Below are 17,259 nucleotides of genomic sequence, written 5' to 3' on the forward strand. Positions count from 1 at the left end.
GGGTGGCTCCCCACAGTGAACCCTTTTCCCTGTTATGCCCGAGGCCCAAACTGCTGGGTGGAGAACTGAAGTGAATATAGATGTTGCCAAGCAGAGTCTGTGATCTGGGGCCTCTGGCCCAGCCCTGTGCTCACCCGCACATGAACTCCGGAGCGCTTCTGTGTCCATCGCTCCCTCTAACAAATGGGAAAGCACAATATGCCTAGTCTGCGTCACACACAGTGTCCTCCTGCGTGCTCCTCCGCCGCTGCTCCCACCGCAAACCAGAACCCCCCAGACTCCTCAGGATGTGCTGACGTCCCTCAGCCCCTCCTCCTCCCTCTGTGCACAGAGCTGTCCCCTGCTGGAAGCACAGCATCTGCACCTCTGCTCATCCTCTCATCCGGTGAGGTGTCCTGGCCATTGGGTGGGGGAGAGACGCCTCTCCTGACAGTTGCTCTCCAGGGAGCCTCGTGCTGTGCCACTGCAGATAGCACTGTGCTAGAGTGAATCTCTGAAGTTCGTTTTATCAGCATGATGAAAATTTTCCCTAATTGAAGAAAAAGTGGAGTTTAAGATGAAAATATGAGAAGTTCTTTATTTTAAAGCAGAAAATTGGCATCACTGGAAAGGAGGTCGATTTGATGTTTGGTTCAGCGGCATTACGTGGCTTGGAAGGTGAGGGCCCAGTGGTGGGTCTGGCTGTGGAGGGCTCATCAGACCCAGTTGAGCTGGCTGCGTCTGGAAGACGCTGTACCACTCTCTGGCACAGACGCCCGGGCAGCTGGTGCCCAGCGCTGGTCTATCGTAGTAAGGAGGCTGGATTTGAAATGGTGCCACTGGCCCCCTGGGCGACCAGAGGGGAGGACACTCTTGTGTGTCAGTCACTATCTCAGAAGTGCCACTTCTTGGCCAGTCAGAGCTTTGGAGCTGTCAGCTATGGCAGCTGCCTCCCCTCACTCCCGGGTGCTGCACGCCTGCGTGCGGATCACGGCCTGGGCTGTGCATCTGTCTGCTGTCAGGCGCGCAGCAGGAAAGCTGGCGTCTGTGCGCGCAGCATACATGTGCTTACGCAGGAGCCCGGCCTGCCTCGCATGCTTTGTGTGCAGACAGACCATCTTTCAGGTGGCCCTTGGGATCTGGGCAAGTTCACCAGGAAGCAGGAGCTGCACTTCCGTTCTCTGCAGACCTCTGTTTGATGCCCCTGGGCCCCATCCCTGGTGACAAGATCTAATGTTTCCAGTCTTCCTCTCAAGGAAGAGAAGAAGCACCCTTTGTTACGTCATTGAGGGGTTTGTCTCTGTCGGTGCCGGGTGGGCAGCTAGGTGGGTGTTGCAGTGCTGGGAGGTTCATCTGCCAACAGCTGGGTGGACACTTATGTAGGAGGGGAGGGGGGAGGGGGAGGAGGAGGAGAGGAGAGGAGGAAGGGGGGGGGAGGGGGAGGAGAGGGGAGGAGGGGGAGCTGCTCCAGGGAGTGAGGCAAGGAAGACTGAGAAGACTCAGAGCTGAGCGACTCACCTCACTGATGGTATTACTGACCCCGCCGTCCGTCAGCAGGGGCACAATCGGGCAGCGACACCACAGCTCCCTCTGCACAGGGCTCACATTCACCGTCCTGCTCTGTAGTCATGTTTGCTTCTGGAGCTCCCCCTGGCCTCTTCTGCCTCCCACACTGCTCTGCGGCCTCAGCCAGGCCTGCGTATTTTCTCTGTGGACCATGAGCCCAGCTTCCATGAGGAACCAGGCTCACTGCTCCTCCCCTCGCAGAGCCGCGGTCCTGAGGGGCTCCTTGTCTGGGGTTCCTGGTTATGCCCACGTCAGGCTCCTGCAGACCCTCACAGAGTGACTTGCAGTTCTTGAGAGGCTCTGAGGCCACTGCCCACCTCCCTACCACCTCTTCCAAGAAGCCTTCCCCCCTCTGCTCTGCTGGGGCGTACTGTATCTCCCGTTCAGTAGTGATCAGTGTGTCTGTGCTCACCCCTGTGCCTCTGGGGACAGTGGCAGGTCTTATTCATGTCTGTCCACATCACCTAGCACAGGTGCCTGTGAGGGAGGTGCTGGGTGGGTGCTGGTTATAGGAGCAGGGGTGGAGTGGGTCATTCACAGGGTGGCCGCAGGGCTGGTGGGAGACCCATTGGCTCAGAGATCTTCACGGGAACGAGGGAGTGGAGGGCCTCCCGGACATGGGTGCTGAGATGGACGTTGGGGACCTCTCTCCTCACGCCCTTGCCCTCAGCCCTGGAGAGAAGCAGAAGCACGTCTGAACTAGATGAGCGTCTGCCTGCCTGCTCTTCCTTCCTCCTTCCTTCCATCACCTGTCCACCCACCCAGATGGCAGCTGTCTTTCCGCCTCCCTCCCTTCCTTCTCTCCTCCACCACCCATCCTTCCATCTACTGTTCATTGAGCATCCGTCTGGACCAGGCCCACCGCTACGTCCCCAGAGCCACTCAGGACCGTGAAGCTTTTAGGCTCCAGAGCTTCATGTTTCCTGATGTCCCTGGTCTCCCCTGGGTGGGGTCTGAAGTGTTGGGGACAGGAAGCCCAATGAGTGGGGTGGGGCAGAGTGCCTGACTGGGCAGCCCACCTGCTGCTTGTTTGCCTTATCTCATTTGAGAGGGAACCCCCCTCCCCCCTGGAAGGGAAAGTCCTGCCTCATTTGCGCTGTCAGGGCCAGAAGCGGGCAGGAGAAGGAAATGTTAAAATCCACCCGGCTTCTCCGGAGCATCCAGAATGCTCCTCCTCTCTGGACTTCAGGCATGACACACATGCACACATGTGCACGCACACACACACTCACACACGCTCACACACTCCTGAGCTTCCTCCCATTGCTGGTTGGTGGGATCACTTGTTCCCTGCCCCATGGGGCCCATTAGCTGGGTAGGGTGCTGGTTGGATCCCAGGAAGCAGGGAAGGGCCTGCTTGTTTCTGAGGGGCCGTGGGGAGCATGGGGGCGAAGCAGCTGCTGCTGTGGCGCAGAGCAGCCTGCCTGCACTTCTGGAACTGCCCGACCAGGTGCAGGTGCAATGGGCGGGGGCGTCTCCACCCTTCACTGCTTCAGTCCCTTCCAGATCCAGGGCAGGGACCAACCAAGGGATTGTTGCAGTGAGCGGTTAAGGGACAGAGAGGTGACAGGGCAGAGCCGTTGCCTTCCACAGGAGACTCGAACTCAGTTTCCAAGTTCCACATGGGATTGCTACCAGGGGGTCTTGGCCGGGGCCATCTGCCCTGGGACCATGGCCTCTGTTGGTACCCACTGGGCAGGGGCCACGAGACTGCACTGACTCTGCCCAGTGGGTGAGAATGAAGGGCAGCTGAGCCCTCATGCTGCCTGTTGTGAGGGGAGCTGCAGCACAAGTTTCTGGAAAGTATTTGTTGTTGGAACAGAGAGTCCCTCCACCCGCCCCCAGTGCCAGCCACACGGGGTGCAGTGGAGCGGAGCATGACCTGGGGGCCTGTGCTGTATAGAGAAAGTCAGGGACTAGGATGGGGTCCCCCGAAACACCCTGTGGCCAAGTCCCTGCACTATCACTATCTATGAAAGGTGCCACTTTCCCCCAGGAGACAGTAGGCCTCATCTTGTGGTCCACACCCTCTGTACTGTATCACCTGCTCATGGGACATTTGGAGGGGACCAGAGCATAGGACTGTGAGAGGTGACTGCCCTCATTCCAGTCCCAGCCTACCCTTGCCTATTGTGTGGCTTCCAGCAAACACTCAGCATCTCTGAACCACTATTTACTCATCTGGCAAACAAGCCCAGCCAGAGCAAGGTCTCCCTGCGTCCACAGCTGCTCCCTCATGTGACTTTCCAGGAGGGTGCTCCCCAGCCGTCCCAGCTTCTCCCCGTCTCTACTGCAGCAGTAGGAATCTGGCCGGCCATGGGAATGGTCACCTCGGTGCCCTGCCTCTGCAGCGTTGTTATTTTTATCTGCCAGTGTTTAGTCTGTATCACTGTTTAGGCAGTGCCAGCCTCTCTGCGCAGCTTTGCCACATAGTGTTGCCAACATGAGCTCAGATGGTGACCTCAGTCCAGTGGAACTGCCCACCAGGCAGACAGCCACATGCAATTTCAGTTTCCAGTAAAAAATGCATTCTCATCCGCGGGAACCTTAGGATAGCGTATGTGGGCAGCAGCCCTAGGGCTTGGGTCAAAATATTAAGATGGAACCAAGTTTGTTTATGTAGTGTTAATATCACTTAGGGTGACGTGGGTGACATGCACAAGTCGTGAGCATGCAGCACATGAGTGTCTGCCCATCCCCCCCATCAAAAAATAAAATAAAGCACTACCAGGCCCCAGAAGCTCCTGCGCCCCTCTTGCCACAGGATGGCCTAGAGGGACCTTCTCAGCCAGTCAGTAACCAGGCTTAATCAGACCTAAGGGTGGCAGAGCCATGTAGGACCCTGGGTCCCAGATGCTTCCTGAAGGAGAGGACTGCCCAGTGGGACCACAGCTGTCACTAGGATAGTAGCCGTTACCCCATTCAGGAAGCGGGTGCAAGGGGAAACAGTCTTTCCAAAGCTGCTTTTTGCTCTCCCCGGTCCCTGCCCTGAGGCTCAGACCTCACACTGTGCCCTCCTACCCTGTGCGTCCAAGTGGCTGTAGAGGTTGTCGCTCTGAGCCTGCCTCCTGGTGGGTGCCTCCATCTCAGGGAAGACGCATGTTCTCTGGCCCGTGAGCATGTAGTAGCCCGAGGCGCAAGTGGGCCTTAGAGCTGGGAGCTGCCTGGCCAGCAAGATCTAGTTGAGATGGCCACTCAGCTTCTCCCTGCCCTCCCAACACCGGGCATTTCCAAACACAGCGTGTGGCTACTTCAGTAGCAGGAGCCCCACCACTCCATCGTCAAATCATGGCAAAGCAAACCCGCCGCCCCCAGCTCCCTCCGCCAGCCTGCTTCTCCCTCCTGGGGAAGGACCTGTCTGTTGATTTGAGAGCTGCTTCAGTTGCTGTCCCTGCCACGATTGCTCTGACTGGGCTGCTCTGGGCCTTCCCATGGGTTCCTTCTGGACTGGTCTTTTTTGGCCTCAGCAAGCCCAGTGCCTGGGTGTGTCTCCGAGGCCATCTGTGGGCCCAGGGTCTGGGTGCATCTAGGAGGCCACTGGGACTCTCATGAGAAATCCTCACCTTGTGTGCTCTCTGCAATTCTCCAGCTCCAAGAAGCCCAAGAAAGGCCCCCAAGTGACCATGAAGCCCAAGCCTTCGCCCCGGCTCACCATCTTTGACGAGGAGGTGGACCCTGATGAGGGCCTCTTCGGCCCAGGCAGGAAACTGTCCCCACAGAGCCTGTTGGAGAACACAACCCAGGACTGTAAGTATGTATGTATGTAAGGCATGAGATCCCTTTGCTCTTAATATCTCCTTGATGGCCGACCTCTGTCACCAAACATCCTTTATGAGTAGGATACAAGTCTCCCTTTTATCCTGTTCAAATGGGATACCAGGATCAGCTTATGGAGGTTTTCTGCTGGAGATACCCAGCCTCACACCTGGTATCCCCACAATCTGGAACATTCTTGGGCCGTACATTTATTCTAAACATTCTACAGAGGAGGAAGATGGCAGGTTTCTTTGTTGCTTGAAGAAGTGCCTGCATCATATCGGCAGAGACGTGGGCACTGGGGCCTCCAGGCACCCTTAGGATGGAAGGTGGATGCTGGCCCATCTGGGGCATCTGTGCGACTCTGTATGACTTATTTTAACATTTTGTGTCACCTGCATAGACCCCACTGGAAGGCTCTGTGCAGAATTGGCAGAGGAAATGCTGAGTAGCCTTGGGACTTCACCTGTCCCTGTCTGACCTTTCCTCCTGCTTGCCCAAACTGTCCTCCAGCAGGAGGGAGTTGATGTCACCTGCTGATTCAGTCAGTACTTGGTGAGCACCCACTGATGGCCAACCCCAAACACACTGTGGTATAAGACCCAGGCCCCTTTCTCACGGTCCCAGGGAGAGACAGGACATTACCTGACAATGGCAGAGTAGCACGAGTCTGCACCAGGGCTGAGCAGGGAGCAGCAGGAGACTTCCTGGGTGGCAGTGTGGCTGGCTGGGGCTCTGCCTAGGCTGGGTCCTGAAAGTTGGCTGGAGTTAGCCAGACTGCCGAGAAAAGGCGTTCCAGGTAGAAGCTGCAGTTGGCACTTCCAAAGGGCAGCCTAGGGCAGCCGAGGTGGGGGGCAGGCTCCCTGAAGGCAGGGACTTCAGCAGACCGAGACTTCTGGGGTACCACAGCAGTAAGCCCCTGGCCAGCAGTGGCACTCAGTCCTGGCTCACTGGAAGACAGTGTGGCCATGGGGCAAGCCGAGGGGTCCAGCAGTATTGGCCCTGGACGCTGGTGCAGTGAGTCAAGAGGCAGTTTCCTGGAGCAGTGGGAAGCCAGTCAGGACTGGCAGCTGAGCGAGGCAGAGACGGATGGGCGGCCCAGGCCCACAGGGCTGGCTGGCCTCTCACCCTCCTCCTGCCCCACCAGCTCCCATTTCTTTAGTGTCCTTGCTTATTCGCATGGGTGGCCAGGAGACTGGACCAGGGTCCCCACTCTGCACCCCAGCAGCTAAGGACAAGCCAGAACTTCTCTGACCACTCTGTGCTGCCTCCCACAGCCCTGGAGCTGTTGGACGACCCTGACCTGGGCGGGGCCGTCCCCCTGGGTGACCCCTTACTGCTGCCAACCGCCTGCAAAAACGGAGGGCCCACATCCAGCCCCGGCCTCGGGTCTGCATCTGAAGAGCTGTTCAGGTACCATTGTCCCAGGGGGTTTCCCAGCTCTGAGCCAGGGACCCATCCCAGCGTGGGAACGGTTACCAGCCTGGCCTCCCAGGGGAGGGGACCTGGCCTGCTCAAGGCCTGCAGCTGTGAATAGCCAAGAGGCAGCGGAGGGCTTTGGAAGGAGGATCTGTAGCCAGAGCAGCTCGACAGGTGAGGGGACTTCAGTGTTCAAACAGTGGGTTTTCCTTCACACACACATTCTATTAGTTTATTCTATTTAATTATTAAGAATAATAATTAAATTACATAATTCAAGAGCAGGTATAACCGTCATAGATGGGTTTGGGAACAAACAGAACTGCTATTTGGTAGCATGTGTCTCTCCCAGAGGGAAAAGAGCACAGATGTACCAACAATGGCCTGTCCCCTGGGAGGGACCCATCAGGGAAGGAAGAGGGAGGCCTAACCTGTTAGACGGAGGACCTTGCGCAGAAATCACTGCTGTTTCCTGAGCCCTTGCTGCGTGTCGGGCAGTGTAGGAGACCTAGGGCTTATTTAATCTTCCCAGCAGCCTAGGGCAGGTGCGATGCTTTGCCTCTTACACAAAATCGAGCATGGGAGAGGTCATTTATCCAGAACTGCGGCTCATGCCTGCCTCGGTCCTGACCTCCTCTCCCTCCGTAACTCTGAACACTTAGAGGCTGGGAGATCACCTCCCCGCTAGGGCTGTGGTTTTCCCTGGACCTCTGTCTCTGTGACTTTGTTCTCAGTTGCTCATCCTTGAGCATGCGTCCCCAGGACGTACGGTGTACTTGACCATTTACAGGTCCCCAGGACGTACGGTGTGCTTGACCATTTACAGGTCCCCAGGATGTACAGTGTGCTTGACCATTTACAGGTCCCCAGGATGTACGGTGTGCTTGACCATTTACAGGAAGCCGAGCTGCCTCCTTCCAGGAACAGTTTACATAGCACCGAGGCACGCAGTCCCAGGGGACTGTCATCTGCTCTCCTCGTTAGCAGCCCCAGGCTATCAGACATCCCTCTAAGTGCCCACCGAGCCTGAGTCACCACGATGGCTTGGGTTTACATCTCCCCAAGGCCCCTGACATCTGTTCACTCTCATCACGTGCCTGCACTTCCAACATTCCCGGAGGCTGGGGGGACAAGGACAACTGTTATTTCATAAGGGAGGAAACTGAGGCAAGAGGGAAGCCAATGCTAGAATCATCCTGGGGAGCAACAGGCCAGACCAGGCATGTCCCAGAGGTCTCATGGGACGTCTCCAGCAGAGTTCATTCTAGATCCGTTATTTACCAGTCTGCTTTGGCAAAGCACAGTAGAGTGGAGTGTCACCAGGCTCCCTCAGAGGGTTCTGGCCAGGTGACTTGGAGACGTTCCAACGCTAGGCAGGTCCTGCAGGCCTGCTACAGGGGCAGGCACCACACAGCGTGTCATGCTTCTCATGGTCCCTGGGACCCTTCCTTCATGCCCCTTAGCAGCCTGCAGAGCTTACGGCACTGAGCTGCCTCCTGCCTTCATGGGCTACCTCTTCTAATGAAAAAGTAGCGCCCTGAGAGCAGGAGCCACGTTTCATTCTTCCTTGCGTCTGCCGTGCTCTGCCCAGGTGTAACTGGACTTGCTTACAGTACAAAGCTTTCCAGCAGCCTTTCCCTCCCGAGTCATCCCTTTGTTTATGCTTTCACGCCTCCGTTCATTCCATCAGCTGCCTGAGCTTCGGCCATCCTGAGGCAGCGCAGGGTGGGACACCAAGTGGGGTTTGGCACTGAGAAGCCTGTGTTCCCTCCTGTTCTGCAACCACACCAGGGCTGGCCTCCAGCTTTGATCTTTAGCCAAGTTCTGTCCTCTGCAGGGACTTAGGACTCCCTCGCCCCACACTAAACCCCACCAAAGCTGGGCCTGAAAGAGCTGGGCTGCACCTCACATTTAGTGAGACCTGTTCCTAGCCATGTCTTAGGGAGTCCCTGGAAACAGGGTGCTTGGAAAGAGGGAGCCCACCTGTATCCCAAGAATGACAGCAGCGCCTTGCATGGCCTCCACCCGCAACCTCCCACCTCAGAGTGAACCCAGCTTCTGACTAGTTCCAGACAGTCTGCTTTTCTGAGCAAGATAATCCTGAACTGAGACGCAGGCTTGTAGCTGCTGCTCCGTTTTACTAGGACCCCCTGTTTGAGGATCATTCAGTGGCTCTCAGCTTCTCCTGGCTACCCTCAGCCTCCACTGGAGGATGTCAAGGGAACCAGTGACTGACCCCACAGAGTCAAGCTGGGGCACAACTGAGCTAAACTTGCCAGAAGCAGCCAGACCCTGAGTGACGCCTCCCCAAATCTCCCTGAACCCAGTGCAGCTGCTCTCTATAGAGAAGCTTGGGTGGGTCCCCCTGGGTCTGGACCATAAAGATACTTTTCGTTCACTTCTCTTCATCCAGGCAAGCTCAGAATTATCTCCCAGAGGTCTGTGCCCATTGCAGGAGGCCGCCCCCAGCGGCAGCTACGACATCCAGAGCTCCGTCGGTGGCAGGTTCCTGGCAGGCAGCCCCTCTGAGGATGCTGTGCCAGCCACCTCCACCTTCACACAGCCTCTGCCAGGCCTTGCAATGCCGGAGAGTTTGACCAAGGTGCCTCCGCTCTGCTCCTGCCCCTGCCCAGCCCTGCAGGTGTCTGAGCAATGACATCTTGGTCCTGCTGTTGGGATATGCTGCCCAGGGCAAGAAACCTCTGCTGTCAGCCTGCTTGACTCCTCTGCCAGTTTGTTCCCACCTCCGGACCTTTGCTGTCTGCTACACCCATCTCCAGGATTCCCTCCCTGGCTCCCCATGCTGGGCCTGCCCTGCTCCCTTCCCTGGGAAGCCTTCCCAGCCTGCTCTGGCCATGCACTTCCAGCCCTCAGTGACATCTGGGATGCTTGTAATTGCGTGAATCCCGCTGGGCCAGCTGGGCCAGGTGTCCTGGGGACCTAGCAGTGTCCCTTCGTGCCTTGTGCCGGCTTTCTTCAGCACCCAGGGGGTGTCCACACCTGCAGTATTCTTTTAGGTGTGTAAAGCACTTTCCGTCTGTTTGTCTTGATCCTTCCACGATTCCTGGTGAAGCTAGCAGAGTGAGAGCGTTCCTGCTTCACGGTGGGGCAGCCAAAGACCAGGGAGGTCGAGCGGCCCAGGGCTGCCAGCCGAAGGAGCCACAGGGCAAGGAACAACAGCTTCTGCAGGGCCAGTGCCTCTGTGCTGGCTCCCTGCCAGGTGGTGCTGCTGGTCCCTTTTGTAGATAGAGAATCTAAGCTGGGAGAGGCCCACTGTACCCCAGCCGGGTCCTCCGCCTTCCATGCCTGGCCCTCCCTCCCCTGAGCCAGCATGGCTGAAGGATGCCAGGCCAACCTCTTCCTGAAGCTGGAGGAGGGGTCTCTGTGCAGAGGTGCCCCAGGAAGGTGAACACCCCCCAGAGAGCAGCCACACGTGGGCCAGCTGTGCCTTGTGCTTGAGATAGCTGTGCAGCCCACTGCAGGGCTCTTGACCTCTCTGCTCCTACATTTTCATGTCTATAAAACAGGGCTACTATCTGCTACCAGATGGTGTTTTGAGGTTACTAAACATTTGAATAAATGTGGAATTGCCTAGCTGTAACCGGCACGCAGCCCGGTGCTGAGCAGGTGGGGGTGTGGCTCAGGTTGAGTGAGTCCTCCGCCGGACATCCGGACATCTGGCCTCTGGGAATCGAGCTCCTCTCCCAAGAGCCAGCAGCAGGAGCCCCCACAGACCCAGCACGGAGGGGAGCAATGGCCTTTCCTTCCTTCTATTCGTACCTCGAAATGGTCCTCTGTGACTGTCACTCTGCTGAGCTTTTAGTCCCACCGGCCAGTGGGCAGTCAGGTCTGGGCCATGACTGAGTCTTGGTGGGCCCTCACTGGGCCTGTCCAGCACCTGTGTGGCCCACAGAGGGCAGGCAGACCCCACTTCACTGCAGCTTCAGGCCCCTCAGTTATTCACTCTCTGGGTGAACGTCCAGCCTCACCTCTACAAGGTGGAGACAAGGACGCACCTCCCTCAAGTGGTGTTTTGAGGACAAAGGAGATAATGTGTCTCAAGTGCTCGGCACAGAACCAGGCTTAACACATGGCAGTGGGCAGTTATTTCTAAAGGGGCTGGAGGGAAAGTCCGCTGAAGAGGCCGGCAGGCTTGGAGGGAGGTCTCCTGAGGAGCGTTCTCAGGAGGCCTCCGAGGGGCTGGCTCTGCCCACCGTGCGTGGGGTGGAAGGAAGAGTGCTGCCCCTCGGCTTCTCCCCAGGGTTGGGTGGGATGGGGGCTGCCCACCCCCCTGTGGAGAGGTGCCTCCTGGAGGTCTTGCTGCCTTTGCAGAGGGTGGTTATGCTCAGGGCTGCTCCCTTTGGTTCCCTAGAGTTGAAGAGGACTTGGACCAGATTCTGAAACTGGGGGCCGAGCCCAAACCCAAGCCCCAGCTTAAGCCCAAGCCACCGGTGGCAGCGAAGCCGGCACTGCCCAGCAAGCCCTCTGTGCCTCCCAGAGCAGATGCGACCGAGGGCGTGGCCGGGCAGCAGAGGCAGCCGCAGCAGATCCACACCATGGATGAGATGGACATCTTGCAGTACATTCGGGACCATGACACATCTTCCCAGGCCTCTCCCAGCCTCTTCTGACCCCTGTCCCTGCCGCCCGGCCCTGCCCACCCTCTGTGGAGGCCTGTGTGTGCGGAGCCAGGACACCCATGAGATGGGTGCCAGCCGGGGCCCCAGGACCACAGCGTTCCCTTTTCTCCTGGGCTGTGGGCTTGATGCGAATCCCTGCAGAATACAGGGTGAAGCGACCGTGGGGATTGAAGCCCAGTGTCAGTGCAGCCGGGTGTGGAGGGGGGGTAAGCATGGAGCGTTTGGCTCACCAAGGACAGGGTGAGAGGTGAGGGGCCCCGGGAGGTGCCCCGTGGGACAAGGAAACCTCCTACCCACTTGTGCCCACTGGCTCTGCCAGCCGAGCCCAAAGAAGGAGGACCTGACCTGATCTGGGCCCAAACCGAGATGAGGGAGTACCCAGGCCAGGCCACTCCAGTCTCTGTTCAGCATGCCAGGGCCTGGAGAGGGACACTGAGCAGAAGGGCCCTGCTGTCCAGAGTGTCCTGATGGGAGCTCTTGGGAGCCTCCTCGGGTTACCAGCCCGCAGGCAAGCAGCTGGGCCCAGCCCTGCCTCTAGGATATGGAGGACGCTGGATCCCAGGTCTGCCTTCTACTTCCTTTCCCAGGGAGGGTCCGGCCAGCAGTGACCTCCTCAGGGCTCTGGGCACAGAGCCAGCGTCCCCCAGAGCTCTGCATGGGCTTGGGACTTGGGTTGGCTTCCTTCCCACTGCTGCCTCCTGCTCCCCAAGAGAGTGATGCTCCCAGGCTTCTGCTCCAAGGCCTTGCCTGTCCTCAGGGTCTGGACTTGTTCAGTGGCCTTTCACCAGGGGCGTCACCAACCCAGGGGGTGGAGCCTTGTTCCAGGGGGGCCAGTGCCTCAGAGTTCTCCCAGCAGCCCGGAACCCAGGGCAGAGCACTCAGAGCTGGGCAAAACACGGTGCCAGGAGACTGGGTGAATGATGTTTCGTGGAGCAAAGAATGTTAGGTTGCCTTTCTTGGATACATATTCTTCAAACTCAGAGCTAGTTTTTAATGAAACACCATAGCTTTTAACAAAACGCAACCACCGTTGTTCCTTGGTGCTGTCCTGCTGGCAGAGGGACCGGAACGGGTAGGGACCAGGCCTCTGAGCCTTTCCTGCTCAGGCCCAAGAGCCAGCCCCAGAGGAGGCCCCAGGTGACGTGGGCCAGTTGTTTGCCACTGTGACCGGCATCCTCTGCTCCTGCCTTGTGCGGGAACTGCAGGGCGAGGTGGGAGCACTGGGCCTGGTCTGTCCTGTGTCTTCCCGGGGCCTCCTCAGCTGCCTGACCCTGAGTGACAAGATGGGGTGGTACTGGGCAGGGTTCTGCCTTGCCTGGCTCAGAGCACCGTCCCTCCTTGGGGCCTAGGAGCCAGCTGCAGATCAGCTTCCACGCGGCTCCCCTTTCCTTCTGGCCATGGGGCCTTCAGGCTCTCCCCCCCTCAGTGCCCAGCACCCAGCCCTGCACCCCACAGCCTCTGCTGACTGTGAAGGAAGGCCTCGTGGGGACCCGGGGCAGTGTAGCCAGGTCTTCCTCTGAGAGACTGTCCAGCTGGTACTGGCCCCAGCCCTCCTTTGGGCTCTTCCCACCCACTGTCCTTGCCTCTGCGTCCTGGCTGCCAATTCCCTGTCCCTCCCCACCTCCCCCACTGCTTCAAGTGACTGGTAATGGAGGGGCAGAGGGTGTAACTGGCAGGGTGGCCATGGGACCCGTCCCCTGGCTTGGGTCCCTGACAGAACCTGGCTGGACACTCGAGTGTGGGTTTGCCCACTGCAGGCCTGGCCGCCTCAGTGGCCTGGAGCTCTCCAGATGCCTCCACAGAAGCCTGGACCCCTGAGACAGGGACGCTCCAGCTGTGGCTCGTCCTCACCACACGTGTAAGACCTACACCCAGTCACCCAGGAAAGTCCATGTGCGAGCCTGATTCCGGCACTTGCGTAGGGACTGTCCACAGCAAGACAACCAGGAGAGCTTCCCTTGAGGGATCCCACGTCTTCTGTGGCTCTGCCTCAGCCTCCCAGCTGCCTCTTGTTAGGGTAAGGCGAGGGGAAGAGGAGATTCTGGTCCTTTCCCATTGTGTAAACTGAGGTAGAGTGGGGACTCTGGGCCAGAAACTGGTCAGCCAAGACCTGTGTAGAAAGAGGACCACTTCCTTCTCCAGGCCTCACCCCCGTCCCCACACCATGGGGCTCTAGGTGGGGCCATTGAGTCACACAGCCCTCCTGGCCTCTGCTCCCCTGCCAGAGTTCAGGTTCTAGGGTGCTCCTTCGTCCCAGAGACCCAGAGGTTCAACAGCAGACCCTGCAGGGTGACACCCACTGGACACTTGGGAACAGGTTCCCAGGGAGCCAGGGACGCCTATGCAGCGCAGCCTGTGAGTTGACAGTGCCACCTCGCTCCCCATCGCCCTGGGCTTGGTGCTTGCAGCCAGGATTGAATTGGGAGTCTGGGTTCCCACAATCCATCAGGCCGTTCCGGGAAGGACCATTCAGCCCGAGAGCGTGCAGCCGAGTTCACTGTGGAAGAGAAACTGAGAGGTTGAACTGGGGACAGTGTCATTTGTTTACTTGGAAGGCCGTTGCCCTGCGAGCCCGTGGACAGGACGTGCCATCTGTGGCTCGGCCCCGCTGCTCCCTTTCCCCTGCATTGTTTCTCTCAGGAAGCCATGAACTTGGGCCAGTTCTGGAAAGTCCCAGTCTTCAGGCTGGACCTGGAGGCTGGTGTCCTGGGCTCTGCTGGAGAGTGCCCACCCCTTGAACTCTGGTCTCATGGCCATGTCGATGCTCGCCCAGTGTGCCCAGAGGGCTTCCCTACAGCTGGCGCCCTCTGCCAAGTCCAGCCACTCTTTGGGGGCTGTGTTCCTCTGTGCCCAGCTGTCACCTGGGTTTTGCGAATTTAACTGGCATGGAAGGTCGTGCTCAGTTCTCTAGCTCACCAACTGCCCAGCCGAGCACATCCTGAGAAGGAGAGCCACAGAGCTACCAATGTTCCCTGGATGGCGGCCCTGGCAGACGGCAGGCACTTCCCCATGCTTTGTGTCTGGGTAGGCCAATGGCTTCCCAGAACAGGCACAGTTAACGGTCAGACCCCTTTAGGTTTTTAATTCCAGCTTTAAATGGTCCCGCTCACTGCAAACTCCCCTAGTTCAAACCACCCCCTGCTCTGCACCCTCAGGCCTTGTGGTCAAGGGAAGCTGCCCAAGGGGCCTGTGGAGTGGCCGTGAATGGCTGTTGGTTCTCCTGTACCCACAACATCTTGGTGAAGCAGCGTTCAGGCCGAGCTGCCCTGGAGCAATCTGGGCTCCAGTCCCGCTGGGCTCTGTGAAGCCCCCACTCCATAGTGACAAGGGAAGAGCTTTACCCGGACTTATGTGAATGTAAAATCCCGTCTGTGCCTAAAAAAACGTCTCAGTGGCTGGACACTCTAGTTCCTCTCAGAGGGACCCTCTGTCCAGGACAAGCTGGCTACTAAGTGGAAGTGGCTGGCTGCTGAGTGGGTGACCAGAGGCTGGTCAGCTTTAGCTCAGCCTAGCCTCCAGCCTGGCGCTGACCCCTGATCTCCTTGCTGGACATTGTGCTATGACGTGGTGAAGACAGCGGTGTGCTGGTCTCTGGCTCCTGTTGTCCATGACTCTGGCCTCTGGTGAGAACTGAGGCATTGCATCTCTGGGATCTTGCTCAGGATGAGGCTGTGGCTTCTAGCGTGGGGACCATGGGCTCAGCACGTGGCTTGGTAAGCGGACACTACTGACAAGTTGGCGGGCTGATGGTCTCTGCTGACTCAGCAAACAGCACAGCCCTTGAACAGGTCATTAGAGAGGCTGGGTCAACTCCAGCCCAGCTGACCAGTTGGGTTACGTTTCCTCATCCTCAAACAGTACTCAGTGGGCACAACTCTGTGCAGGGACTATCCTGTCAAGCAGGGAATCAGGTGAGAAGAGGCCGAGGAAGGCGGAGAAAAGCAGGTCAGCCCTCCTGGTCAAGAAACTCCACATCACCAGGCGTGGTGGCATGCGCCTGGAATCCCAGCGGCTCAGGAGGATCACGAGTTCAAAGCTATCCTCAGCACCTTAGTGAGGTCCTGAGCGCCTAAGCAACTTAGCAAGACCCTGTCTCAGAATAAAACATAAAAAGGGCTGGGGTGTGGCTCAGTAGCTAAGTGCCACTGGCTTAAATTCCTGGTACAATAAAAGGAAAAAGAAGAAGCACCCCATGGTGGGTGGCAGTCACAGCTGGTGAGCACATACCAGCTGTCGGGAGCAGGACAAGGGTACAGTCCGTACAGTGCGAGCAGAGCAGAGGGGCTGAGGGACCTGGCAGCTGCAGCTCTGGCCAGAGAGGCCTGGGCCTGTGGACAGTTGGCGTTCCCACGGAGCTGCTGTCTGCAGGGCCTGGTCCAGGCACCAAGGAGGACACCCAAGATGGACGACTCCACCATTCCCGCTGGTCCTACAGGAGCCACGCAGAGCCCTTGCTGAAAAGGTCTGTTCTTTGGGCCTCCTGCCCAGACACAAGCAAAAGAGGCACCTTGTCCCCCATCACCCTCTCTGCCCCGTCCTCCCCTCTCTGCCACTGCCAGCAGGAACGGTGTGTTGCCGCAGCCTGAGCCCAGCTTGTGGTCCCGAGTCGGGGTCCAAGGCTGCCATAACAGAGTGGCTCTAAACAACAGAAAAGTGTTCTTTCACCGTGGTGGAGGTCAGGACTCCGAAATCAGGGTGTTCACAGGGCCACGTCTCAGGAGGCTGCCTTCTGGCTTCCGATGGTGGCTGGCAACCCCGCATTCCTCAGCCAGTAGCCACGCCACTCCAATCCCTGCTCCGTCTTCATGTGCAGGCTCCCTGTGTGTCTGTCTTCACACAATGGGCTCCATATCTCCTTCATTTCCAGATTCCCTTCCAATAAGAACAGCAGGCATTGGATCAGGTCCCACCCTAATCCAGGTACCTTGTCCTACCTTACTCAGTCTGTTTCCATAGTGGACCCTCTCAGGTTCCAGGTGGCCATGAATTTGAGGGGACACTCCTCACCTTGGTAGAGTCACCTCCTGCCCTGCGTGCTTGGCATTCAGGAATAGGCCAGGCAGGCAGCCGCCCTTTCTGTCCTGCACAGCCATGGCCTCTGTGCCGGTCCCTGTAGGGAGCCCCTCATCCTGGCCCTGTTCTTCAGACCTGCCCCACGGGAGCGTCAGTGACTCGCTTGGAGCTGTGGTGCTAAGAGGGCAGCAGTGTCCTTCCTTCCTGGAGGGCAGCACAGCTCAGGAGGGAGCATCTTCTCTGGCAGGCAGCACCTGCCGCCCAGAGCCTTGGTCCCATGATGGTGGGGCCTGACGACTTCTCCAAGAAGCTGGCTCCTGGGGCTTCCCTCCTGCCTCATGTCTCACTGGGCCTCCAAGGAGGTTGCAAAGGTTTCTTCAGGAAGCCACAGGGCAGGAACCCAGAGCTTCCAGAGCCCGAGGGCCGCAGCCCACTCCTGTGCCCCACGTTCCCCAGAGGCCTCTGCCTCTGGAGAGCAGCTCTTGACATCTCCATGTGCGCACTTCTGTGTTTCTTTGGCTTAGTGGCCACTTTGCAGGCTTCCCCTGAATTCTCTAGGTCCCCGAGGGCAGTGTTTGTAGATCAGAAAGTAGATCCTCTGCCCACCTGCTTCCCAGACATCCAAGAGCAGAGAGTCCCAGTATGAGGCACCCCCTGGACGGCCATGCTGCCTGTCCCAGGCTGCTTCTCAGACTCTCACGAGTCCCCTCTCCCTGCCTCCAACCCGGGCGTCCCAGGCTGCAAAGCCCCCGAGGGTGGGAATGGAAAAGAAGTTGGCAGCCCCCCACAAAAGCTGGATACCAACTTACCACACAACCCAGCAACTCCACTCGTAGGCATGTGCGCAGAGAGGGAAGCGTGTGCCCGTGCAAAGGCCTGAGCACAG

General features: G+C 58.3%; 1 protein-coding gene across 1 annotated transcript in view; it reads left to right on the plus strand.

Annotated features, from left to right (window-relative positions):
- The window catches only part of Hs1bp3 (HCLS1 binding protein 3), a 34,761-nt gene extending 18,113 nt beyond the window's left edge, over positions 1-16,648 (plus strand). Inside the window, exons 5-7 of the mRNA XM_047522733.1 lie at positions 5,135-5,292; positions 6,579-6,714; positions 11,093-16,648. Coding sequence (XP_047378689.1) covers positions 5,135-5,292; positions 6,579-6,714; positions 11,093-11,351 — 553 coding nt within the window. The 3' untranslated portion in view covers positions 11,352-16,648. The remainder of the gene's footprint in view (positions 1-5,134; positions 5,293-6,578; positions 6,715-11,092) is intronic.
- Positions 16,649-17,259: the final 611 nt, after the last annotated feature.

This window comes from Sciurus carolinensis, chromosome 13, assembly GCF_902686445.1.
Source record: "Sciurus carolinensis chromosome 13, mSciCar1.2, whole genome shotgun sequence".
NCBI classification, from domain to species: Eukaryota; Metazoa; Chordata; class Mammalia; order Rodentia; family Sciuridae; genus Sciurus; species Sciurus carolinensis.